Source organism: Pleurodeles waltl, chromosome 2_2 (assembly GCF_031143425.1).
Source record: "Pleurodeles waltl isolate 20211129_DDA chromosome 2_2, aPleWal1.hap1.20221129, whole genome shotgun sequence".
NCBI classification, from domain to species: Eukaryota; Metazoa; Chordata; class Amphibia; order Caudata; family Salamandridae; genus Pleurodeles; species Pleurodeles waltl.
In genome coordinates this window covers 237,866,692-237,894,249 of record NC_090439.1, presented here as the reverse complement: position 1 = coordinate 237,894,249, position 27,558 = coordinate 237,866,692, and the positions used below count along the sequence as shown (strand labels likewise).

The window sequence follows — 27,558 nt, the reverse complement described above, 5'->3', positions numbered from 1 at the left end:
TTTTCGAGACTTTACACCAGAGAACATCCTCCAGTCCTTTACTTCCACTGGTCCCGGATCTTCTTGAACCGGCAATGGATATTTTTCTGACACCGGCCACAACAAAGACTGCTCCTTCCAGGCTTATAAAAAAGTATCGCCCACCGGAGCAAGACCCTCTATTCCTAAGGTCGGACTCAGTGCCGGACTCAGTGGTTATAGTAGCGGCAAAGAAGTTACACTCTACATCTCCGTCTTCCTCCTCGCCTCCGGACAAGGAGAGCAGAAAGATCGATGCCGCAGGCCGCAAAGTATGCTCTACCGCAGCCATTACAATGAAAACAGCCAGTGCTACTGCTTTATTAGGTAGATATGATCGTGCTCTTTGGGACTCTATGCTACAGTTTGCGGAGCATCTACCTAAAGACAAAAGAGAAGATTTCTTGGAGATCGTGGGTGAAGGTGCCATGGTCTCCAACGAGGTGATAAGTGCTGCTGCTGACTCTTCAGTGCTTTCGGCACATAACTACGCTCATGGAGTAGCCTTAAGACGACACGCTTGGTTGCTCTTGATATCTCTCAAACCAGAGGCACAGCAGAGAATTCAAAATTTACCATTCTCAGGCTCCACCTTGTTTGGCTCTCATGCCGATGACGAGATGTCGAGAATGAAATCTGAGGTAGACACTTTAAAAGCTGTAGGCATCGAACGTCCAAGGGAACAGCGAAAAGTATTCCGTCCCTACCAACGAAGGCTGTTTACTCACAGGTATCAGACGCCACAGTGGATGGCTTCACGACCCCAGCAGCAACAGAAGCATCAAAGAACCTTCTTGACACAGCGAAAGTCGACAAGGGGTCGTTCCACACCGTAAACCCAGACAACTCGCCAGGCTCCCGCGTTTAAGCCCTGAATCTTCGCTTCCCCCTCCTCCGTTACCCACTCCGGTAGGGGGAAGTATCTCAAATCATCTGGGCGAGTGGCTATGCATCACATCAGACGCCTGGGTATTGAATATTGTGCGGAATGGTTACGCTCTCAGATTCATCAGTCCTCCTCCATCTGTTCCACCCAAACCAGTCAGCCACCACCTCGAAGCTCTTCAATTAGAAGTAGCAACCCTATTACAAAAAAGAGCAATAGAGCCCGTCCCGATCAACCAACGCTGAAAGGGGATTTACTCGAGGTATTTTCTGGTTCCAAAGAAGGACAAAAAAGAGTTTCGTCCCATTCTAGACCTAAGGATGGCAAACAAGTGGATTCGCAGAGAAAAATTCAGGATGCTATCCTTGCACCAAATTTACCCTCAACTTCGTCAGGGCGAATGGCTCTGCGCGATAGACCTTTGCGACGCTTATTTTCACATTCCGGTGAGCAAGAAACATCGAAAATTTCTAAGGTTCATCGTCGGCAAAAGTCATTACCAATTTGCGGTTCTACCCTTCGGCCTCAAATCAGCACCGAGAACCTTTACCAAATGCATGGCGGTGGTGGCCGCCCATTTGAGGAAGCATCGAATATTCGTCTACCCCTATCTAGACGACTGGCTCAAAAAGGCCTCTACCTATCTAGAGGCTCAACAACATTTCAACTGGTCTCAGCAGCTTCTCCAGAGCCTGGGTCTTAAAGTCAATCTTCTCAAGTCCACAGCAACACCTGTTCAGAGGCTGCATTACTTAGGGGCCATTATAGATACCAATCAAGGAAAGGTGTTTCCTTCGGAGGAACGACGGTTATCGATTCTCCAAAAATGCCAGCAGCTCGAGAGAACACCACAGACCACTGCAAGGGCAATATCCTCTCTACTGGGCTTGATGGCGTCTTGCATCCACCTCGTTCCCAATGCTCGCCTCCATATGAGACCCTTACAGGAGTGCCTGGAGGATCAATGGTGCCAACTGATGAATGATTGGGAGAGCAGAGTCCTTCTTTCTCCCCACGCCTTGCAATCCCTCAAGTGGTAGTGTTCACCCAACAATCTCTTGGTGGGGATTCCTTTCCAACAACAGCCTCCAGCTCAAACCATCGTAACAGACGCATCGCTGCTCAGATGGGGAGCGCATATGGGTCACCTTCGAGTCCAAGGCAAGTGGTCACATAGAGAGAGCCTCTATCATATCAACCTCTTGGAACTTTGCGCAGTCCATCTTGCGCTCAAGGCCTTCCTACCGTCTCTGAAGACAGAAACTCTCCTCCTCCAGACGGACAACGTGGCCACCATGTATTACGTAAACAAACAAGGAGGCACCAGGTCCAGGATATTATCGAGAGAAGCTCAAACAATCTGGCATTGGCTTCTAGCTAGGAACCTGTCGTTAGTGGCAACTCACCTTCCGGGCATACAAAATGTTCAGGCGGATGCCCTCAGCCGCGTAATGGACGAGAACCACGAGTGGGTATTACACGACAACGTCGTCCGTTCCATTTTTGCAATATGGGGTACCCCCTCTATAGACCTATTCGCAACCCCAGAAAACAAAAAATGCCAAAACTTCACCTCCAGATATTACCATCCAGGGACGCTGGGGAATGCCCTGTGGATAAGCTGGTCAGGAGCATTTCTTTACGCCTTTCCACCGCTTCCCCTGATACCGACAGTCCTCCAGAAGCTCTCCAATACTCACACCAAGATGATTCTAATTGGCCCAGAATGGCCACGCCAATGGTGGTTTCCAGACCTCCTTCACCGGTCACTCAAACCACACATCAGGCTGCCTCATCGCCCGGACCTTCTCAAGAAGTTCCGAGGGCATATATCTCATCCCAACCTCTCATCGTTGAGTTTGGCAGCATGGCTCCTGAGTTAGTGCAATATGGACACTTGAACCTACCTCAGGACTGCATGGAAATCCTAAGGAAAGCAAAGCGCCCTTCCACAAGGTCAGCTTATGCATGCAAGTGGAAAGGATTCTGTGTGTGGTGCTTGGACAACAACATTGACCCAATATCCTGCGGAGAGGAAACTATCCTGCCATACTTGTTAAGTTTGGCAAAATCTGGATTACAATTGTCATCAATAAAAGTACACCTAGCGGTTCTAACGGCATATAGAAAGAACCCCTCTCAACCCTCCTTTAGGATTCCAATTATCAAGGACTTCCTGGAGGGCTTGAAAAAGGTCTTCCCTCCCATTAGGAGACCATCTCCTCCATGGGAACTGAATATTGTCCTCTCGCGTCTGATGCTGCCTCCGTTTGAGCCAATACATAAAGCATCACTCCAGCATCTTACGTGGAAGACTGCTTTTCTGGTTGCAATCACATCAGCGCGTAGGGTCAGTGAGATCCAGGCCCATTGCGCTCAAGAACCCTACACGGTTTTTCATTCTGCGAAAGTAGTGATGAGGACGCATCCAAAATTTTTACCAAAAGTCGTTTCAGACTTTCATGTGAATCAAACCATTTAATTGCCAACTTTCTTTCCAAATCCAACTACCCCTACCGAGAGAACCCTGCATTCTCTGGACGTAAAGAGGGTTTTGAAGTTTTACTTGGACAGGACAAAATGCTTGCGTAAATCACAGCAGCTCTTTGTTAACTATGGGCCAGTTAGAACAGGGTTGGGCACATCTAAACAATCTTTATCCAGATGGATTGTTTCATGTATAGTGTTGTGTTATCAGTTAGCAAATAAATCTCTTGATGGCATGCCAAAAGCCCATTCTACTAGAGGGAAGGCAGCTACTGCGGCCTTAATGAGAAATATCCCTTTGGCAGAGATATGCAAGGCTGCCACTTGGAAATCGGTCCATACCTTTACACAGCATTACTGCCTTGATACAGATGCTAGGGCAGATGCGCAGGTTGGACAGGCCTCGCTCAAGAATCTATTTGCATGATTCTTGTTTTCAGTATTATTCTGTCTACTCCACCGCGGTTATGGGGATGGGCTTGCTAGTCTATTCAGTTCTTATGACTATACATGGAAATCCCCTACGAGAGAAGGAATGGTTTCTTACCTGTAACTCCAGTTCTCTCGTAGGGGTATTTCCATGATAGTCATAAGCAACCCTCCCTCCTCCCCGGTGGAGCTGACATAGGAAAAGTTGCCATAATAATATCGATGTTGGTATTACAACGAATGGTTTTGTTACTTCTTGTCAGGTTATAAGCCTCCAAAAAAGAACTGAGGCAACTGCCTTTTGCTGTGCATGATGGGATACAGGAAGACTTTGTTTTTCTAAAAGGCACAGCTCTATTTACATCCTGTATAATGGCAGCCTATGGGCTACACTGCCCTGCATTGTTTTACTCTCTTTTGGAAGTGTAAATAAAGTTTGAGAATGTATTTTTTATTACATTTCTGGAATAAATGTAATTTTGAAAATGTATTTACACTACAGCTATCGTTTTGTTTCCAACAATTTGGTCTGTGTAGCTCTTCTCATAGGCTGCACACTGTTATTCTTAAGTGGTTTTTTTACAGGCCTTTTTTAAAAAGGGCTGGTATCTGCACTTAAGAATACATTTCAGATCAGTGCTCCGGGGTCCCCGCAGGCGTGCGGAACTATTCAGTGCTTATGACTATCATGGAAATACCCCTACTAGAGAACTGGAGTTACAGGTAAGAAACCATTCCTTGTATCTTGTTTTTTTTCAGCACTATAATACTGTATGTTACTTTTTGACAGTGTGCGGAGGATACAAAGTTCCTGGTCAGAGTCTCTTATTTGGAAATTTATAATGAGGAGATACGAGATTTGCTGAGCAAAGACACTAAACAAAATCTCCAGGTAAGGTCATTTAAAGAAACTTCTCTACCGGTTTTTTGAGATTTAGAAGGAAGCAAAGGGCCACATACACAAGAGGGGGATATGTTTATCTTAAAGCATGGGAGAGGAAAGTGAAAGTAGTGAATTTTAATGAGGACATAGTGTAAAGGTTAACGGGAACATATAGTGTGAGCTTTGAAGATGTGTTGAGTAATAATGTAGTAAAAGATGTTTGGGAGCTGCAGGTGATGGTCCGATATTGGGTGCAGTATAGTGCAGTCTCTAGTGGTGTGGGCATTAAATATGTAACAAGTCTTGGAAAGAGACAGGAAATGTAATGGATGAAATAAAAGACCTGCTACTGGACACTTCAGAATTTCAGTGGAGGAGCAGTATAAAAACAGTCAACGTGTGGGAGATAGGAAACTGATCGGAGGAGAAAAGTTGAGAGAACACAGAACAGAAGCTACAATGGGAAGGACTGCAGCAGTTTTAGGAATACAAAAAGAGGAAGAGTGGGGTGAGTGTGACATAGACTGGAGGCAGAAGAGTAAAAGAGAGTCTAGGGAAGCAAAGAGTGTGATTATGCAGAGAGAGGAAGCAAAGCACACATCATAATAGAAAAGGTTGGTGCCAGTTATTGATGAGAGCCTAACGTGAGCTTACTAACCCAAAAATAACCCCGAACAATGAAACTGCAAACCATATACGTTGATAATGCAACAGTGAAAAGGCACTTATCCAGTATGTCTGACAGAAGCAAAGGAGGATGTAACAATAAATGGGGTCATGTGCAGGAAAGAACTCTCTTTCCTGGAATGGTTACCCCTTTTTTGCCTGATGTCAGTGTGTTTGACTGTGTTACTGGTTTCCTGCTAACAAGGACCCCAGTGATTGTGCTCTCTTTCCTAAAACTCAGTAGTTCATCCCACAATTGGCATACTGGTGCCCCATGTACGCCCCTAGTATATGGTACCCAGGTACCCAGCGCATTGGAGTTCCAGGGGATCCCTATGGGCTGCAGCAGTTATTCTGCCACCCATAGGGAGCCCATGCAAAGGGTTCTGCCGGCCAGCCATTGCAATCTGCATGAACCGGGTGCATGCACTCATTTTCACTATAGGTCACTGCACTAGTCCACTATAAGTCACCCCTATGGTAGGCCCTCTCAGCCCAGAGGGCAGGGTAAAGATATCTGTGTGTGAGGGCACGCCTACACTAGCAGAGGTGCCCGCACAAACTCCAGACCCACTTTACTGGACTTTGTGAGTGCGGAGATGCCATTTTACGTGTGTACTGGACATAGGTCACTACCTACGTCCAGCTACACAATGGTAACTCCGAACCTAGGCATGTTTGGTATCAAACATATTGGAATCATACCCCAATACTTTTGCAAGTATTGGTTGTATGATTTCATGCACTCTGGGGGCTCCTTAGAGGACCCCCAGCATTGCTTTCACAGCCTTCTGAGGTTTTCCAGGCAGCCCCTGCTGCTGCCACCTCACAGGCAGGTTTCTTCCCTCCTGTTGCTTGAGCAGCTCAATCCCAGGAAGGGAGAACAAGGATTTCATTTGAGAGAGGGGTGTTGCACCTCTCCCATTTGAAATAGGTGTTACATGGCTTGGGAGGGGACGCCTCCCCAAGCCACTGGTGTGCTCTGAAGGGCACATTTGATGCCCTCCATGCATAAACCAGTCTACACTGGTTCAGGGACCCCCCCAGTCCCTGCTCTGGCACAAAATTGGACAATGGAAAGGGTAGTGACCACTCCTCTGTCCATCACCACCCCAGGGATGGTGCCCAGATCTCCTCCAGAGGGGCCCTGGGTTTTGCTATCTTAAATTCAAGGTTGGCAGGGAACTCTGGGAGCATCTGAGTGGCAAGGTCATGCAGGTGATGTCAGAGTCCCCTCCTGATAGACGGTCACCCAGCTAGGTGACCAACCCCCCTTTCAGGGCTATTTAGGGTCTCTCTTTTGGGTGGTTCCTCAGATTCGGCTTGCAAGATTCCAGCAGGATTCCTCTGCATCCATTACTTCACCCTCTGACCAAAGAAACTGCATCTGGACTCTCTAGGACCCGACAATCTGCATCAAACACAAAGATTTCACCTGCAACATTGTTTCCACGGCTCCTTCCAGCTTCTGCAACATTCCTCTGGTCGTGCATCCTCTGAGGACAGCCCGTCTTCAATCTGCACAGGAAAGAACAAATCTCCCTTGGAGTGAAGGAGTCACTCCCTATCATCTGCAGGCACCATCAGCAAGGACGACTGGCTGTGTGGATCCCCTCTCCTGCTGAGCTGCGTGGATCCTGCCTCACAGGTGGTGGTCGGAAGTGATCCAAATGGTCCTCTCTACCAGCTGTCCAACTTGATTGGAGGTAAGCCTTTGCCTTCCCACGCAAGACAGTACCCCGTGCACCATCTCTTTTGCAGCTGCCAAGGCTTGTTGGCACTTCTTCCAAGGGGTCTTCAGTCTTCAGGTAGCTCCAGCCCACAGCACTCCTTCCTGTGATGCACAGCTGCCTGAGTGACTCTCCTGCAGTGTGGGGTCCTTTTTTGTAGTGCTGCTTGGGCTCCGTTTGCACCTCCTGTGTCCCCGTCCTGTGGGACTCCTGTGGTTGCTGCCTGTGCTTATGTGGGCTCTCTGTGACGCTGAGGGCCCCATCTGACTCCCCCTCCTGGCTTGAGTCCTCCTGGGCCTTGCTGGTCCCTGGCAGCACCACTTTCCGCCAACTGCAAGTTTTGCCTGTGCCAAGGCATGTTGGTGGAATCCGGACACACAAACCCGACTGCAATCTTTCTTCTGCTGTGGGACATCACCTGCATCCTCCAGGAACTCGACTCCGACTCCAGGGCTGCAGTGCTGACTTTTCTTCCTCACCATTGACCAACTCCTGCTATCCTCAGCTTGGTGGGAAGGGGCTTCTGCCCCCACTGGACTCTGCTGTGTCTTCTGGACTTGGTGCCCTCTTTCCACAGGTCTTCCTCTCCAGGAATCCACTGTTGGTTTCTTGCAGTCGTCTCTGGGTTTTGCAATCCTCTTCCTTTCTTCTAAGTAAGTGTTCTGGAGAAATTCTAGTAATTTACTCCTGCTTTCCAGGTTGCTTGGGGGTGTTGTGAGACTTACGTTTGTGCTTTCCTGGTACCCCCAGCGACCCTCTACACACTCCACTTTCCTGGGTGGGGGTGACACTTTCGCATTCTATTTGTTTAGTACATGGTTTGTGCTTCCCCTAGGTCCACTATTCTCTATTGTGTTGTACACTATTTGCACTGTTTTCTAACTATTGTTATGCTCATTTCTGACAAGTAGTGTATATATCTTGTGTATTACTTACCTCCTAAGGGAGTATTGCCTCTATAGTGTTTTTGGTGGTGTGTTATCATAATAAAGTACCTTTATTTTTGTCACACCGTGTGGTTTCTTTCATGTGTAAAAGTGCTGTGTGACTACAGTGCATGGGTTTTGCATGTCTCCTAGATAAGCCTTGGCTGCTCATCCACAGCTACTTCTAGAGAGCCTGGCTTATAGACACTGCCTACATTTCACTAATAGGGGATACCTGGACCTGGTATAAGGTGTAAGTACCTTAGGTTCCCACTCCATACCAGGCCAGCTTCCTACATCATGGAGTAACATCTGGAAGATTAGATGAACAAACAGAAAGGTATAATAAGAGTGAGGACTTTGAGAGTTAAAGTAAACTTTCAATTGGGTTATAGATTTTCATAAATAATCATCGAGGGCCAAAAGGGGACAGCATCATAAGGATAGTTATGGGTACCTACTTAGATAGGAGACTTTCTTTAACCCCTTCGCTGCCAGGCCTTTTCCCCCTCCTGTGCCAGGCCTTTTTTTTGCCTATTTGGAATAGTTCTCGCTTAGGCCCTCATAACTTTGTGTCCACATAAGCTACCTACGCCAAATTTGCGTCCTTTTTTTCCAACATCCTAGGGATTCTAGAGGTACCCAGACTTTGTGGGTTTCCCTGAAGGAGGCCAAGAAATTAGCCACAATACAGTGAAAATTTCATTTTTTAAATACAAATGGGAAAAAAGGGCTGCAGAAGAAGGCTTGTGTTTTTTCCCCTGAAAATGGCATCAACAAAGGGTTTGCAGTGGTAAAATCACCAGCTTCCCAGCTTTCAGGAACAGGCAAACTTGAATCAGAAAACCCAATTTTTTCCAACACAATTTTGACATTTTACTGGGACATACCCCATTTTTACGATTTTTTGTGCTTTCAGCCTCCTTCCAGTCAGTGACAGAAATGGGTGTGAAACCAATGCTGGATCCCAGAAACCTAAACATTTCTGAAAAGTAGACAAAATTCTGAATTCAGCAATGGGTAATTTGTGTAGATCCTACAAGGGTTTCATGCAGAAAATAACAACTGAAATAAAAAAATATTGAAATTGAGGTGAAAAAAACTGCCATTTTTCTCTACGTTTTACTCTGTAACTTTTTCCTGCAATGTCAGATTTTTGAAAGCAATATACTGTTACGTCCTGGTATACTTCTGGTTGTGGGGATATATAGGGCTTGTAGGTTCATCAAGAACCCTAGGTACCCAGAGCCAATAAATGAGCTGCACCTTGCAGTGGGTTTTCATTCTATACCGGGTATACAGCAATTCATTTGCTGAATTATAAAGAGTCAAAAATAGGTATCAAGAAAAAACCTTTGTATTTCCAAAATGGGCACAAGATAAGGTGTTGAGGAGCAGAGGTTATTTGCACATCTCGGAATTCTGGGGTGCCCATACTAGCATGTGAATTACAGGGCATTTCTCAAATAGACGTCTTTTTTACACACTGTCTTATATTTGGAAGGAAAAAATGTAGAGAAAGACAAGGGGCAATAACACTTGTTTTGCTATTCCCTGTTCCCCCAAGTCTCCTGATAGAAATGGTACCTCACTTGTGTGGGTAGGCCTAGTGCCCGCAACAGAAAATGCCCCACAACACAATGTGGACACATCACATTTTTCCACCGAAAACAGAGGTGTTTTTTGCAAAGTGCCTACCTGTGGATTTTGGCCTCTAGCTCTGCCGGCACCTGGGGAAACCTATGAAACCTGTGCATTTTTGAAAACTAGAGACCTAGGGGAATCCAGGACAGGGTGACTTGTGGGGATCTCACCGGGTTCTGTTACCCAGAATCCTTTGCAACCCTCAAAATTTGGTTAAAAATACACCTTTTTCTCAGATTTCTGTGACAGAGAGTTCTGGAATCTGAGAGGAGCCACAAAGGTCCTTCCACCCAGCGTTCCCCAAAGTCTCCCGATAAAAATGGTACCTCACTTGTGTGGGTAGGCATAGTGCCCGTGACAGGAAATGCTCCAAAACACAACGAGGACCCATCACATTTTTCTACAGAAAACAGAGGTGTTTTTGCAAAGTGCCTAGCTGTACATTTTGGCCTCCAGCTCAGCCGGCACCTAGGGAAACCTACCAAACCTGCACATTTTTTTAAAACTAGACACCTAGGGGAATCCAAGATGGGGTGACTTGTGGGGCTCTCTCACGGTTCTGTTTCCCAGAATCCTTTACAAACCTCAAAATTTGGCTAAAAAAACACATTTTCCTCAAATTTCGGTGACAGAGAGTCCTGGAATCTGAGAGGAGCCACAAATTGCTTTCCACCCAGTGGTCACCCAAGCCTTCCGATAAAAATGGTACCTCACTTGTGTGGGTAGGCGTAGTGCCCGCAACAGGAAATGCTCCAAAACACAACGTGGACACATCGCATTTTTTATACAGAAAACAGAGGTGTTTTTTGAAAAGTGCCTAGATGTAGATTTTGGCCTCCAGCTCAGCCGGCACCTAGGGAAACCTACCAAACCTGCACATTTTTTTAAACTAGACACCTAGGGGAATCCAAGATGGGGTGACTTGTGGGGCTCTCACCAGGTTCTGTTTCCCAGAATCCTTTGGAAACATCTTAATTTGGCCAAAAAAACACCTTTTCCTCCTCTGAGAGGATCCACAAATTTCCTTCCACCCAGTGTTCCCCCAAGTTTTCCGATAAGAATGGTACCTCAGTTGGGTGGGCAGGCCCAGTGCATGTGAAAGTAAATGCCCCAAAACACTATCTGGACACAACAAAATGATCAATTACAAAACTACCTGTTTTTGCGGGGGCACCTGCATTTTTGGTCCTGGGCTCAGCAGCCATACAGGGAAACCTACCAAACCCAGACATTTCTGAAAACTAGACACCCGAGGGAGTCCAGGAAGGTGTGACTTGCGCAGATACCCCATTGTTTTCTTACCCAGAATCCTTAGCAAACCTCAAATTTAGCTAAAAAATCAAATTTTTCCTACATTTCTGTGTGGGATCACCGCACCTGGATGAATTTCCTACCACCCAACGTTCCCCTCAGTCTCCCGGTACAAATGATACCTCACTTGTGTAGGTGGGCCAAGTGCCTGTGACAGGGAAGGGCCAAAAACATGTCAGAATTGAAGGGGAACCAAAGTGGGTCCAAAAGGGCAGTTTGGAAAAAACATTTTTAGGCTGACAAGTGGGGCAGAATTTCTATCGGTATAGATGAGGCAATGATGGGTGGTAGGAATTTTGTGGATTCCTGCAGATTCCGGTAGGTTCCATCACAAAAATGTGGGAAACGTGTGATTTCCAGCAAAGTTGGAGGTTTTCAGGGCATTGTGGGTAAGAAAATGGTTCAGGGTGCATTTGAAGCACACCACCCTGGACTCACCCAGATGTTTAGTTTTCAGATGTGTCTAGGTCTTGTGGATTTTTCTACATGGCAGTGTCCCAAAGTCCAAAAAGTGCAGCGCTCACCATTCCAAGTGGGACGATTTTGAGAGTTAGCCAAGCTCTCATGGCCCAAATGTAAAACCAAAACCCCAAATAATCAAATGTCCACTTTCTTGCCGTGGGATAAGATGTTTTAGTGTGCGGGGGAAAGCTGAAAGACTATTACCCCCTTCAGTTGGGGTGGGGGCATAATCATGCCCATACTGGTTGGTAGCCACCACCCCACTATTTTTTCATTTTTTTTATTCCCTGGCATTTACTAGACTTCCTGCCCCCCCGAGGTGTGGATCGGGGGTAATTTCCCCATCTGCCCACTGGTGGGCAGAACAACTTTGGCCCCATTTATTTGTGGTGGGGGTATGGCTAGTGCATTATCAGTGCCACTCTGCGAAGGTGTCACTATCTGTGTCATAATCAAGTGATGTACGCAGGTATTCTCATCATGTTCCTTTCTCACTTGCATGTGACAGGAACATAATGTACACTTGTTGGGAATTGTTTACATAATTGCTGCCACAGGGCTACATCCCTATCAATTGTTTGGAAACATACCTGTGGCAGGGGTCCTACATGGTCTGTATAAATACATCTCATACAGACAAGATTATCAGAGGGATTCTTTCCAGATGCCATTTACACCAGCTATGCTGCACGTCACCTCGCTGCAGAACTCGGCCTTCGTGTAACCATGGAGCTTGACCTAGATACCACATACCTAGGTAACAAGGGTTTGAGGGCTCTTCTCATGGACATGGTCCTGGTAGATTAGGTTTATCATACCTAGCTCTCGTTAGATTAGAGATCAAGTTCTCCATGCTAGGGATTTCACATTTCATGTTTTTTTGCAAGATGGTGAGGGTCTTTGTTTTCATGACTGTCATCGTCACAATTATGCTTCTTTCATTGTTCGTTATCCTAATCATGGCAACTCATGCATTTTACAATAGCTTGCAGTGTTTTCAATAAATATTTTTGAAAACTTCCCTGCATCTCCTTTATTGCCCGTGTGTGACTGAGACTTGTTGCTAACATGAGAAAAGTGTAACTTCCATTCCATTCCACGACTACTTCCCTGAGATGTTGCACTCTAGAGTTCATGCGCAAGGCTGCCAGAAATCACCTTTTACTGTTTAGGTTTTTGGTGAGGTACTGCATATGAGCCAGGAGGATTTGGCAAACAGTTGCGACTTGTTGTAGGACAACTCAGTTGTCTACAAACAAAAGTTCTGTCATCCCTAAACCAGCAGTCTTGCCTAGGAGCGAGAGTCCAACTACGACAGCAGTGATGGCTGATCAACAAAAGGAATATACTGTTACATCCATCAGATTCTTCACGTCACAGACTTATATAGTGTTTGTCTGATCTCTAAAAACAGAAGAATATCCAGAGCCATAAAAAAGCAACAGCTTTTAATTGTTTTTCTTTGCGCTTTGACCATGCATCAATTTAGAAGGTAAAACCTAATTAATGAAAAAAAGGTATGAACAAAAGCTATGCATTTTTGGAATGTGCCCAAAAATCTGAGTTTAGGAATAAGCTCTGTCCATAATATATTGTGATTCAGGATGCGTATAAAAAATAAGGTATTATTTGCAAACTGACTTGCATTGAAAGACAAAAATGTAAAGAAATTAAATAGATAATAGTGAATGTTCTAGTATTCTGCATTCCCACCTTTGTGAGTAGGTCCATTGCTTGGGACAGGAAAGCCCCTAAATCTCCCATATGCAATATAACCATTTTAGATTCAAATTACATTATTTTGTGTGTTTCTTGGTGACGTCACAGGCGAGGGTGTGGTGACGCTGTGAGGCAGCGTTGGCAGCGAGATCCGAGAAACTACAGCCTGGCCCTGGCCCCGGTGACTCGTCCACCTCGGGGGAGTCTGGCGGGAGTCTATCCAGTGCGAGTGGGTGACATCAGTCCAGTGTGGCCACACTGCAAACCGCAAACCCAAACCTGCTAACTCGGTAAGCCCCAGCCTGGTCTTTCCTGTTAACAGCTGTTGGCCGTCAGCCGTGGTTTAAATTTTAATGGTTCTTCTTCCCTCTTCAGTGGCTTAGCTGGGCAAGGGGTGGAAGCATCAAGAACAATGGGCAAGGCTAGCGCCACGGTTTCCCCTCCGTTGGGGCAGAAGCGGCCAGCATTAGGCCGGTGCGGCTTGCTCTTTTGGCGGGACCGCTTCCTGCATTCCATGCTGACCATTCTGAAGTAGCGGTCACATCTGGTAACCCTTGAATTTTAGTTACTGCCTCCCTTGAGGGATTCGATTCAATTAATTAATAAATTGTAAGAACTATACTGCTCCTCAATTCGCCTCACTGATCTACCCCCAAGCCCCACCCACAGGCTCTCATAAAACACCTGTTTCTCAGAAATTCTGTGCTTACCGGTAAGCACTGAAAATGCATGCTCGAGCCCTCTCCATATAGGAAGGGTGCGGCAGTGCAAAAACGTTCCTTTTTTTTATTGATAATCAGACAGTGAAACACCAGCAGTGTGCCCATGTCCCTCTCCACACTTGATAAAGGATTCTGGAAATTTATTGGAGGGGTGTGGCAGCGCTTTGTCATCTTACTAGCTAAAACGCCTATTGTTTAAGGAAAGGCATCACAACCCCCATACTCTAAGGGTACGTGCAGTGGAGGATTAGGTCACGCTAACTGCACCTCTGTAAGAAATTGTCCTAAGTAGTAGAGGTGTGGCCTGCTAGCTGTAGGCAGCATTTGCCTTTCTGTGGCTATAGGTATCAAATCTCTGGTTCATCAGATTTGATATGTTACTGAACACAGCTAATTGTGTCAAGAAAATTACCTGCAGGCAAAAAGAATATGTGGTCAGGCAGGGTTAGACAACAACAAGCTGTGCAAAAGGCTCGGAACCAAAAGAAGTCCCAAAAGAAATTGAAGTTCACTGGCATCGGAGCCAATATGTCAAAGGTTGTCACAGACCAGGCTACACCATTAATGTCACCTTTCCAAGCTTTCTTTGGGAATTCAGTCTGTATCAGCAAGTTTACATTTTTAAAGGATCCAGCTTCAGTTGCTTACTCTTGAACAGGAAGTATTGAGGGTCTGCCAAACTCTCTCACACTCCAAAAATTGGACTCATTAATAATCTATTCTGACCAGTGCCAAAATCCCAACTCAAAACAGGGGGTATACAATAAAAGTCCTGCGCTAAGTGATCTGCAATGGGAAAAACGAGTTATGACCTATAAACAGGCCTACCCCTGTGTCAAGATGCAGCGAAAGGACCAGACCAACGATCTGCCCAAGGTTCAACTGAACAGTCCGGATGTATTGCCGCTTCTGCATCTGCATTGCTACGTGGCTCAAACTATCACCATTCAATGCCAAGGATAGATCAAGGCCTGGACCCAAACCGTTCCCCCCATACATGGTAGCCTCATGGTAACAATGTAGGCATTCCAAATGAAGATTTGGAGGAATCCTTGCTTCATTGAACCTCAGTAATGAACAATAAGGAAATTGCGCAAGCTCTGGGGGTTAAGACCATTAACTTAACTAATAACCATTAAGTGTGTGTGCCTTTAATAACAGAGGACTTGAGTCAGTTAGTTTGGCTGCCACAGGTAGATCCAACTAATGCTTCAGAAGCAGTAAAAAATGTGACCTTTCCATAATAGAAATTTCAAGTCATTCAAGCCACTCGATAGTTTCAAATCAAGTCGAGCCAAACAGGGTTCCCAAATTATTAAAACACGATCCACTAGGTCCAACACAGCACCAGTTTGGTGTGGCAGATTGGAACCGCTGACATGCTTCTAGATCTCAGGCAAGTAGTAACAGCAGAGAAGCATGTGCGGGCCTTCAACCCAATGAGTGCCATGATCACACAAAGGCGGAGAACATGTCTCCTTTATACTCGTCCTTATTAAGTATTCTGCAAACTTCAATCTCAGTACGGAATATGCCATCAGACAAACTAGATCTCCAAATCGACCTCATGAACATTATGGCGTTGCACATTGCCGGTATCAATACCAAACTCGAAAGGTTAACACACTGGATAACTACTGCACAGACAATAACTCACCAAGTTCAACAAGATGCCCAATCATTGATAAACTAAGTTCTTTACCAGCCATTTTAACTAGTATTTTAAATGAAATGATAACTTGCGATGCAGCAGCATCTCCTACTAGGCTTTCTCTATAGGGGAATTCTTGTTGTCAAGCACAAACAATACATAATCAGCATACCAAAAAAAAAAATGTAATTGATTAACTCGCACAATATTTCCAGTATCGTGCCTGCAAATCTGAAGACAATTGAACAGGCCTTGTCATCTCCTGAACTGCCCTCGCCCAGGACTATTTGAAGCATGCAAACTTAAGACTCAAGTGCAAACTAAAAGGCAAAATAAACTCGTTAATAAGGCAAGGAAGAACCCCTCGGCATGCAGAGACGAATAGCAAATGTGGTAGTAATTTATATCCTGTCTTTGCTGTTAAGCAGGATTCCTCAGTAATAAGTATTCCAATGACTGCGCCAAGGGTCACTGGATTAGGGTTGCTGTGTGAACCAGGAATCAAGTTGATTTCTCCAGATCCACTTGAAACCACACAGACATCCTTTGGTAGGTCTGGCACAGGGCTTGTGGCATAGCCAGCAAAGATTGATCAACTCGATCAAGACTTTCAGGCGGCTTCCACAATGATCCCGCTAAGAGCTACTGAACCTGAACGGTCCAGAAAACCAGGGACAATGTGGATATCACTGGGTTTGCACCAAGCACTACAAGCAACCTTGGGTAGGTCAGGTATAATGCAGGATACTCCCCAGTCAATGAGCATTGATCAGTCTGGTCAGAATCTACAAGTGGACAAGGCTAACAAATATACCTGTACCTATGTGAGAATGAATGACTCAGATAGTACCATACCTGTAAATAGGACTCCTGGGCCTGCTCAGAGGAAGACCATTGCAGAAGCCCTCTCTTTTAGCAAGCTCAGGAGTAATGGGAGCAAACGTATTGAAAGCAGCTCATGGTCACATCTTACCATTTTATTTGCTCAAGCTCTGCCAGAATGCAGTCCCACAGTTATGGGGCTGCAGTAGCAGCAAGCAAAGAATCCTTCCTCAAGCGATAAGATCATGATAAAAGTCAACATTCAAAGTGCAGAAGGAACAAGCAACATATCACACTTACAAAATGTTAAGCTGGACTTGTTCACACGTCTTTTAGATTTAAGTACTGTCTCTTAGGACATAAACTGTGACACTCAGCAAATTGTTCTAACACCTCAGTACGTGTCACAAGGCCAGCAGGACATATTGAGTAGGGGGACCATCATGAGATTGCTTGCCGGGATGCCTTCTTTCCTGCACATTAAATCTTCTGATTTAATTTCAGTCAGATTCCTGCCCAGTGAAGAACGCAGTCATCTCGAGCAAATGCTCATCACATGGGGATTGGAGGAGATAGCAACTCAAAAAACAGTTTGAATCCTGGGTTATAATTCTTTCAAAACCCGTAAAACTATGTTATTCATTACCCTTACTAATCCCGGACCAAAGGGTAAATATTGACCTGGGTTCTCCTCCTGTGTACTCTGTATTACAAAATGCTCGTGGTCTAACAACAACAGGCATTCAAAGAAACAAGCATCGGATGAGCCTCTAGAGTAATGGGTCTGGCTAGCGTCTGCACCAAATGCCCCAAGGAAGGATTGAACTCCTAATCAAGTAAGAACTAGACTGCAGAAGACCTCTTTAATTATTCTCTCCTAGAATGTCACTGGAGCAAAGCATAAAAGTACTGATAACTTCCCACTAGCAAGCTGGGGAAAGTATGAAATTATAGCTCTGCAAGAGATCTGGTTGACCGATCCAATGCATTTGGCCACGTTAATGCTGACAAATTATATTGATCCGGGAGACCTAAAGGGGCTCTCGTGGTCTATGTATCAACTGCACTAAGTGTTACATCTAAGCAACTACCTGCCTCTGCCCGAGATCTTCAGGATGTCAAGTTTAGTTTCCGCCGCGATCATTTGAATGCCCCAGTATTATTATTCATCATCTATGCTCATCCTTACAAAGAAAGACTGCATTGTTCAAGAAATTAATTCATGAGATAACAGAGACAAGCTCTACAAACTCTTCCTGGGTAATGCTGGTGACAGGCAATTTTAACTCCAATTTAGCATATACACCGGATGATGATGAGTATTTGACAGCAGGAAATGCAGTCTAGGTGGTCCAACCTCAGGCTAGACATCCTCGAAAATGATCTGACTGTATTGGGAAAAAGTTGGTCACTGCCCTTGAACATCTGGGTTTGAGGGTAATTAATGGTAGAACCCAAAAGGACAATCCTCCCAGGTTTAAATACTACCGTGCGACATCAGGATCAATAATTGACTATACTATTGTCACCTTGCTATTATTAAAGAAAGAAATTAAATTGAAAGCGCTGTACAAAGCAATCATTCTTATCAATATCTCGAGCTGTGCTTCAGCGTCGCCAGGCACTTGTCAGCACCAGTGGAATTTGGAAGCCTAGAAATGATTAACTTGAAGTGTTTAAATTAGACACACTACTCTCTGCCGAAATTTTCCACCAAGGCGAAAGTAATACTGGAGTCTCACATAGAATCACGTTACTCCAATAACAGCTTGGACTCTGTTTTCAATAAGACCGCTAATGCATTGTTTAACACTCATGCCCAGATCGGGACTAGCAAACTGGTGGCTGGAGAGTCTAACGGGAAGAACCCTAATTTTGAGGCAAGAACTGAGGCGAGAAATTAGGAAGGCCACGAAATTTAGCACAACAATTTAGATATGGAAGAACATAACAAATCTGAAAAGACAATATAAAAAACAGCTCTGGGTACAGCGGAAAACAAAACTTGAAGATTTCTGGGCAAGGCTTCTCTTGAATTCCAAATGAACCAACATTAGAGTCTTTTGGGCAACTGTTAATGGCATTGGCCAGAATGTAAGAATAATAAAGAGCTTGAGTGTTACTGAAAAAGACTGGGTAGCCTATTTGACGAAGACCTTTTCTGGACAAAAATATTTCCCAGAGCAAGAACTAAGCAGTGTTACATGGGCAGATGAAGCAAAATGCTTGGTTTAATTTATTAAATGTAAGATGCAACATCAATCACCCACACCAGTTAATTATTACCACACAGTGGCAGCAGTGACAAAAGTGATCATGGCCGGGCAAAGTGATGTGGCACTAGGCCCTAATGGCATCCCACAGGCTATTTATAAGTTAGACCCAGAATACTGGACCAGACCACTGGTGACGCTATATAACGAGGTGGAGTCAACCGGTCTAATCCCCACTGGTTGGAGAGGGTCAATTATCAACCCAATCTTCAAGGGTGGGGATCAATCAAATCCAGCGAACTACAGGCTTATTGAAATCATTGTCTCAGAAGCCAAATACTACGCCTCATTAATCCTCAAAGATCTAGTTGAGGGGTCCAACACCAATAATCTTGTTCCTTTCAACCAGACAGGGTTTTGGAAAGTCTACGGAACCACCATTAATATGATAGTGGTAACAACTATAGCTGACAAATGTAAGCGCCTAAAGAAAAAAATGCATCCATGTTTTATAGTTTTAAAGGCTGCCTTTGATCAGCTGAATTGAGCCCGCCTGTGGGGTAAGCTAAACCAGTGGGACCTCCACGATAAAACTCTGCAAGCCATTGAGCAATTGTACACAGATACCTGGATCCGAATCAAACTGGCGGGCAGGACGAGGCTGTTTAGTAGAATACCCACAACCATTGGTCTTTAACAAAGGTGTGTTCTTGTTCTACACCTGCTTAATCTTTTTATGTCGGACCTGTCCCCCAGGCTTGATGAGGAAATCTTGCACCCACTGAGACTAGGACCAAGAAGCCTGACTCACCTTTCAGATGCACATGATATCGTCCTACTGAGTCACCCGAGGGTGGGGTTACAAAGATTAATTGAAGACCTAGCTGATTTTTCCTTGGTTAACAAATAATTAGAAATAAATGCTACCAAGATTAAAACAATATCTATATGGAACGGTTTTCCCCCCTCTCCTTCAAGATAAAGCAAGGAGACGTAATACTAGAAGAAGTTAGCAATTATAAATACCTGGGTCTCTACGTTGAAAATAAATTGAGCTTTCAAATGCATAACAAATATATGGTGAAGAAATGCAAGCTGCTGACCTATGCCTTTTGTGTACTCACAAAGAAGCTGGCAGGCCCTTCACTTAAGCCACTATTGTCTGTTATCGCCACAAAAGTTCTCCCAGCGGTGGCTTATGGAAGTGCTGTAATGCATGGAAAAGATGCTTCAATTTTGGACCAACTACAAATAAATACTTATGAGCGAGCTTTTGTGCTCCTGCAGCGTACATCTCCTGTGCAAATCAGATTAGAATGCGGTCTTCCACAGCGGATTCTAGGGAGAAAATATCTCAACATTATAACATAATATAAAATACGGATCAAGCAAACCAGTACAGTGGCCAGCACTCTATGGTACTCTGCGTTGATTTACCCAAATTCAGTTTAAAGCAAATATTTGAGGTCTTCCTTGCAAGAAACAAACATATCTGATTTATGGGATTTAAATCTATTGCCTCTCGCCTTCTGTCGTTCCATTAATAGAATTGCCAGGTTGCACTCTCTAATTGATGACAAGTACAAATTTGCAACTCCGTTGCATGCCTGGATAGTAATAATAACTATAATAATAGTTTAAAGCCAGCAGCGTATTTTACTACCTCATATCCATCGTATCTCAAGAGAAAGTTATTAGCCATCCAGCTAGGGGCCTTGCCATCCCTGGCCGATCAACCTACATAGAGGCATCAAGGCCCAAAATCAGGCAGACTATGTGGTGCCTTGAAGGAAGACATCATACATCTAATCAGCATATGTCCCGCTTTTAAAGAATCACGTATTTTATTGCTGTAATCCACCTTTACTGAACGGGGGATCCAAACTTGTCGGTTGGCCATTATAAAGAGTCCTGATTCTTCGGCCCCCCAGATCAACTGTAAATTGTTGAAATTTCGTTTGCAACATGCAAAACGACTTAAATGAAGCTTGGTTTCTCTGGGTACAGCCCAAATTTTGGGGTAACTTGAGCGAGTTTAGCAGCATTTTGGCACCTTGGCTTTTTAATGATTAACGTTTAATACTTCCTAGCACTTTAGGTACTTTATTTGGTTTTAAAGTTTGCTTTTTTCGCACTCCGCAAAGTGAGGATTTTGAATTTGTTTAAAAAGGCATTTTAAATATTTCTTAGCAGTCTAAGAGCTGTAATTTTAATACCATGTACTCTCACACTATTGAAGTAAAGAATATATATTATTTCTATGTACTTCACTTTCTTAGACTGTTTATGTAGAGCACAGTTTTTTAAAGCTCATTTCCAAAATATTTAATATAGATATCGACTGCACGCATTGGGAAAATGGTAAATCTTTCAGTATAACCGGCAATTGTGTATTATCAGTGAAGATATGATCAGGAAAGATTTTATAAGTGTATGTTATTGTGATGGTTTTTATTAACTTAAAACAATAAAGTACTATCATATTCCGCGGATAGCTGCCATATGTTTGACTGGGGTGATCAGGCACCCGCAGCAGCCGACATTTTTAAAAACTAGGGACCTGGGGAATCTTCAGCTGTGGCTCGCATGGGTCCCACTACGTTTTCTTCCCCAGAATGTCCTACTAATATGTCAAACTTTAGCTGAAAAATTGAATTTCCACGTTTATGTGTGGGAAATGTTTGGAATCTGCTGAGATCCATAAAAATACAACCCCTCAGTGTTCACACGTCTCCTGATCAAAACGGTACACCACTTCCAGACATGAAAGCCCCTAAAATGCATTTGGGAAACATCAAGATTTTGCCTTTGAATTTTCACCATTCTTGGAATGTGTATAGCTGCGGTATTTGGTCCTAGGTCAACCAGCTCCCAGGCAAACCTACCAACCCCAGAGACTTTCGAAAACTGGACACCTGGAAGAGTCCAGGGCGGTGTGGCCTGAGATGATCTTATTATTTTTCATACCCATAATGCAGGTCAAATGTCATTATCATGAACAAAAAACCCAAATTCCTCTCAGTGTACACAGAAAGTGAGTGCAGTATTTAGTCCCAGGGTCGTTTTTTACCATAATTCCCTCCTTTCTGGCCAGGGTTAGGGTGGCAGAAGGGCACAGGGGAGTTAGGGCAGGCCAATACCAGGACGGGCCAGCACCCCATCCAAGCATTTTGTTTTACCCTGCCACCTGGCTGGTAGTGCTTTCTGTACCTTAGTACCCCTGTGGGGGCAACTGGAGAATGCTTTATTTCTCCTTTGCTTCTTCACACCTCAAATGACCAGAACCCCCATGCACTCCATTTCCACTCCCCCTCCACAGTCCATATGTTTCTTTTTCCTGGTACCCTGTGGGGACATTTCGAGAATGCTTTATTCCTGGTGTGCTTCTTTGCACCTAAAATAGCCAGAACCCCATGCGCTCCATCCAAACTCCTGCTCCACAGCTCATGTTTCTTTTCCCACCCCTCCACCCAGAGTTTTTTTTCCGACACAACTCAAGCACCACTATTTCTCATCCTCTCTACTACTCACACATCTGTTGCTCCTTTGCTCCTCCTTTCACTTTAAAAAAATATTTTGTGAGGGCCCAGTAGCTGCACTTTGGTGCTAGGGGGCTTCTTTTACAAATAGATTTATTTATTATTTCTTTTTATTTACTGGTTTAAGCTTTGAGTCCACTATCTTGAAATGGTAAATAAAACTGGGGAGCCGCGCCATGCAGTATGTGTGTATATGTGTGGTGATATGTTCATTTATGTCATCAAGCTGTGCCGCGGTACCCGCACACTGCATATGTGTGCTGGTGGGCGTGCACGTGTAAATTTCATCACACTTTTTTCTCTTTATAATGCCAATCCACAGCAACAGCAAAAAACATGTTTTTCTTTATTTTTGCCATTGCCGAACTACACTGGACAAAAGCATTGTCAGTCAAAAGACCTATTGTCTTTGCAAATGCCTGTTTTAAATTATTTTCAGTGGTGTCTAGTGAGTTGGGTGCCACTTTGGGGTGGGCAGTTTGGGGGGAAATCTCTCAATCTGGCCCACAGGGAGCTGAAACACTGTGCCGTGAGGGTTTGGGGTCCCATTCCATTTTTGTTTTCATTTACTGTTGCTAATGGGGGGGGTTGTGATGGATACAACTACCTGTGGATTCCTCTCCTTATGAATTCTCCCAATGCAGCAGCATTCAACATAAAATCTTTTTCCCAGCTCTCCACGTCGACAATGACATTACAATTGCACGGCTCCCACGCAACTCCGTCTGACGTCACTGTGAAAAGAAGAAGTCCTTGCCGGCGTGCTGACATCAGTTCCCTATTTTTCCGTGCCTTCGACGCTAACGGTTTTCTCCTAGCTCTTGTTACTGTTGAAGGTGTTCCCTACTTGTTTCTGGTTACAATGTCTCCTCCTAGGAAGTCGGGGTTTAAGTCTTGTCGGGAGTGCGGGGGTCGCATTTCGGTTGCGGTCCCTCATGATGATTGCCTTTGGTGTTTAAGTTCAGAGCATGACGTCGAGGAGTGTTTGTCTTGCCAAAGCATGAATCTAAAGGCGCTGAAGGCGAGAGAAGCCAAACTCTTTTTGGCTAAGGCGAAGAAAGGACATAGAAACCATCGTAGATCGACTTCTCACACTCCTTCGAAAAAACATAAGAAGCAGCATCGACATGACTCTCGGCGTCTTTCGGCTCGAAGCCGTCCAAGGTCCAGATCTCCATCTAGACGGCACAGTGCGACGTGGGAGGTTAGTCCTATGGTGACTCCTCAGCCTCAAAGCCGCCGGTCTTCGAGGTGGTCGCGCCTCAAGAGAGTCCTCACTTTTCGCCTAGGTTGCATGATTTGGATGCTCAGCCGGCGCAAGTGCTGCATGAAGACCAGCGGTATCCTGCCTTCCTGGCTCCGGGAGTAGATCCAGCGGCATTTTTACATGCCATGTTTAATATGTTTAATGCTATGGCCCCTGCTGGTGCACTGGCTGATCCCATGGGTACTTTGGCATTTACGTTGGGCTCCCCGGCTCCTTACAAGGTGGCACCTTTTATGCCCTTTCATCCGGCTGAGGGTGCCGGTTTGGCGCCGATGAAGTCGCCTTTAAGACCTACGGCGCCAATGATGTCCCCTTACAGACCTGCAGCGCCAATGACATCACCTTATCAGTCGACGCCGATGACGGAGCCTCAGGTGTCGACGCTGATAACGGACCCTCAGATGTCCACGGCGCCCATGGGGTCCGCTCCGGTGCCAGATGGATCTGGATTGGACCGTAGTGTGTCTCCTCCTTCGCCTGGTCCGCGTCTTTCAGTCCTGAAGCCGGTGTCATCGACGTCGGCTAACTCTATGTCGACGCCAAGGTTAGAGGCCAGGCTGAGGTTGCGCAGAAAAGCACTAAGGCTTTTAGAGGAGCAGGAGTACCAGAGGCAGCTGCTGGAAGAAGAAGAGATTGCGGAGCCCCTGGGGGAATATTAAGGACTTGACTCAGCCAGTGGGCTAGACACTTCCCCTGGCCTCTAACCTTGCCAAGGTTAGAGGCCAGGCTGAGGTTGCGCAGAAAAGCACTAAGGCTTTTAGAGGAGCAGGAGTACCAGAGGCAGCTGCTGGAAGAAGAAGAGATTGCAGTGCCCCTGGGGGAATATTAAGGACTTGACCCAGCCAGTGGGCTAGACACTTCCCCGGAGTGGGACCTTTCTTCTCCAGGGGAGTTTACAGAGAAAGTGGCCTCTTTCTATACTGTGGTCAGGAAGGTGGCAAATTTTGTGGATCTTCTGTTGCCGGCTGCTGAGGTGAAAACTAATATTTTAATTGAGGTCCTGCATCCTTCTTCCGCTTCAACCGAACCATTGCTCCCATTCAATGATCCTCTTATGGAGCCTATTTCAGAGGTATGGAGGAAGCCTGTGTCATCCCGAGCTGTCAACGGATCTGTGGCAAGACGGTATAGGGTGGCTCCTGGAGATCTGGGTTTTCTGTCAAAACATCCCACCCCGGAGAGTCTTAAAGCAGCAAACGCTACCTGTGTGTTAAGTAGATATGTGCACGCCCTGATGGACATGGCTAAAGCTATGGTTCCAGACTTGCCACAGGAGATGCAGGGACAATTTGGTGAACTCTTGTCAGATGCTCAGGCGGCGGCTACGCAGTTTATCCAGTCTGGTCTGGATTCCACAGACTCGGTGGCCAGGGCGATGGAGACCTCTATCGCTACCAGGAGGCATGCGTGGTTGAGATCATCTGGCTTCTCTTCGGATGTCCAGACCACTCTATTGGACCTGCCTTTTGATGGAGAGAAGCTTTTTGGAGCTAAAGCTGACTCTGCCGTAGAGCGCTTTAAAAGCAGTAGGGCCACAGCAAGGTCTTTGGGTCTGCAGGCTTCCGCTACTACACCTTTCAGGTCCTTTCGGAGGTTCAGGGGGTTTTGGGGGTGGAGCTGTTTACCGTTTGAGACCCCAGTCCACAGTCCAACAGCCTTCTAGCCTCCCATTAGATCCTTTAGAGGGCGGGGGAGGGTTCGGACAAGAGGGGCCACCCAGCAGCACGCTGCATCATCCTCTTCCTCTGGAGGACAACAACAAGGGAAGCAGCCCTAGTTTTCTGCCCATTTTCAGCCATTCTTCTCCTGTAGGGGGAAGGTTACGTCTTTTTCTCCACGAGTGGGAGTTAACCACATCAGACTCCTGGGTTCTAGATGTTGTGAGAAAAGGATATGCTCTTCCTTTTCAGGAGTTCACGCCTCCCATCCCTCCCCGTCCCTCGTTTTGTTCAGAAGACCATCTCCTGTTGTTGCAGCAGGAGGTTCAAATCCTGTTATCAAAAGGTGCAGTGGAGTTGGTTCCAGAGCAGGAAAGCGGTCAGGGTTGTTATTCAAGATATTTCCTGATTCCCAAGAAGGATGGTCGTTTGAGACCAATCCTGGATCTGAGGATTTTGAATTGGTTCCTCAAACAGGAGAAATTCAAGATGCTGACTCTAGCGCAGGTACTTCTGGTGTTGAACAAAGAGGATTGGATGGTGTCTGTCGACTTGCAGGATGCTTACTTTCATATCCCTATTCTCAAGTCACACAGGAAGTATCTGGTTTGTGGTGGGGTCGCAACACTACCAGTTTGCGGTCCTCCCGTTTGGTCTTACTTCAGCACCTCGAGTCTTCACAAAGGTGATGGCGGTGGTTGCAGCAAGTCTCAGAAGGAAAGGAATATCGGTATTCTCTTATCTGGATGATTGGTTGATCAAAGCCAAGCCTCCGGAGCTTGTGCTGCATCACTTGCAAATGACAACTCAGTTGCTGCTCAGTCTGGTTTTTTCGATAAACGTGCCCAAGGCTCACCTGGAGCCCTCTCAGCGCCTCTTGTTCATAGGGGCAGTACTGGATACAACATTGAATCGGGCCTATCCTCCGCCTCAGCAGATTCAGGACATCCTGGCGTTCAATCTAATGTTTCAAAATGGAGCGGTTGTTCCAGTACTCAAGGTCCTATGCCTGCTCGGTCTGTTCGCTTCTTGCATTCTGTTGGTCACTCATGCACATTGGCACTTGAGGGCTCTCCATTGGTGCCTCCGCAGGCAGTGGTTTCAACACAAAGGGGATCTCGAGGAGTCGTTATCGATCTCCAGAGACGCTGCAGTGGATCTATGAGGGTGGGCTGTAAATGGCAACCTCTCCAAAGGAAGGCCGTTTTCACTGCCGCCTCCGGTGGCCACGGTCATAACGGATTCTTCCACTCTAGGGTGGGGAGTTTATCTGGGGGACCTGGAGATCAAAGGTCTTTGGTCACCAGTGGAACAGACTTTTCAGATCAGTCTGTTAGAATTGCGGGCAATACGTCTGGCTCTCAATGCCTTCCGTCCCTTCGCGGTCAGTCAGTTCAAGTCTTGACGGACAACACTACTGTGATGTGGTATATAAACAAGCAGGGAGGAGTGGGGACGTACCTTCTCTGCAGAGAGGCTCTGCGGCTCTGGTCCTGGCTTCAGGACCATCGGATTTGCTTGGTAGCGAATCATCTGGCCAGAGTGCTCAAGGTACGTGCTAACACTCTCAGTCGGCATTTCAAGGCCGATCACGAGTGGCATCTCCATCCGCATCTGGTCCGTCACATCTTTCAGATGTGGGATAGATCTGTTTGCCACTCGGGAGAACGTGTACTGCCCGTCGTTCTGCAGCCTCCAGTATCCAGTGCAAGGAGCTTTTGGGGGACACGTTTCAAATGTCTTGGTGCGACCAGTTGCTTTACGCATTTCCCCCATACCCTTGATTCCTCAGGTTCTGAGGACGATTCACCAAGATCGGGCTCAGGTCATTTTAATAGCTCCGGATTGGCCGAGAAGGGTGTGGTACACAGACCTTCTCCAACTTTCACTGTGCCCTGCGCTGCGTCTCCCTCTCAGGGCAGATCTCCTCTCGCAGTCGCACAGGCAGGTTCTACACCCCTTCCTCCAGGGCCTGCACTTCCATGGATTGAATGGGGCAATCTGAGTGCTTTCTCACTCCCACCAGAGGTAGTGAATATTATTTTATCGGCCAGGCGGCACTTCACTAAGACTGTTTATGCCAGCACGTGTGCAAAATTTGTGACTTGGTGTGGAGAGAAACAAATTGATCCCTTGAGATCCCGTCTGTCTGATGTTCTGTTGTTTGCATTAGCTTTAGCACAGAAGGGTTGTGCCGTTGCTACTGTAAAAGGCTATTTGGCGGCGCTTTCAACCTTTCTTTGCCTTCAGGATCAACCCACCTTGTTTAAATCACCTATTGTAATTAGGTTCTTAAAAGGTTTAACAAATACATTTCCTCCCACTTCTTTTCTTATGCCTCAGTGGCATTTGAATATGGTTTTAACTTTTTTAATGGGTTGACCATTTGAACCCATGCATTCTTGTCCGTTAAGATTTTTAAGAGTTCTTAAGACGGTATTCCTGATAGCTGTTACGTCGGCCAGGCGGGTCGGTGAGCTTCAGGCCCTTAGTGTTAAACCTCCCTTTACTTTATTCTTTCCTGA

General features: G+C 45.7%; 1 protein-coding gene across 1 annotated transcript in view; it reads left to right on the top strand.

Annotated features, from left to right (window-relative positions):
• Positions 1-27,558, top strand: part of LOC138275894 (kinesin-like protein KIF17) — a 1,877,333-nt gene that overhangs the window by 277,506 nt on the left and 1,572,269 nt on the right. Inside the window, exon 3 of the mRNA XM_069219138.1 lies at positions 4,611-4,712. Coding sequence (XP_069075239.1) covers positions 4,611-4,712 — 102 coding nt within the window. The remainder of the gene's footprint in view (positions 1-4,610; positions 4,713-27,558) is intronic.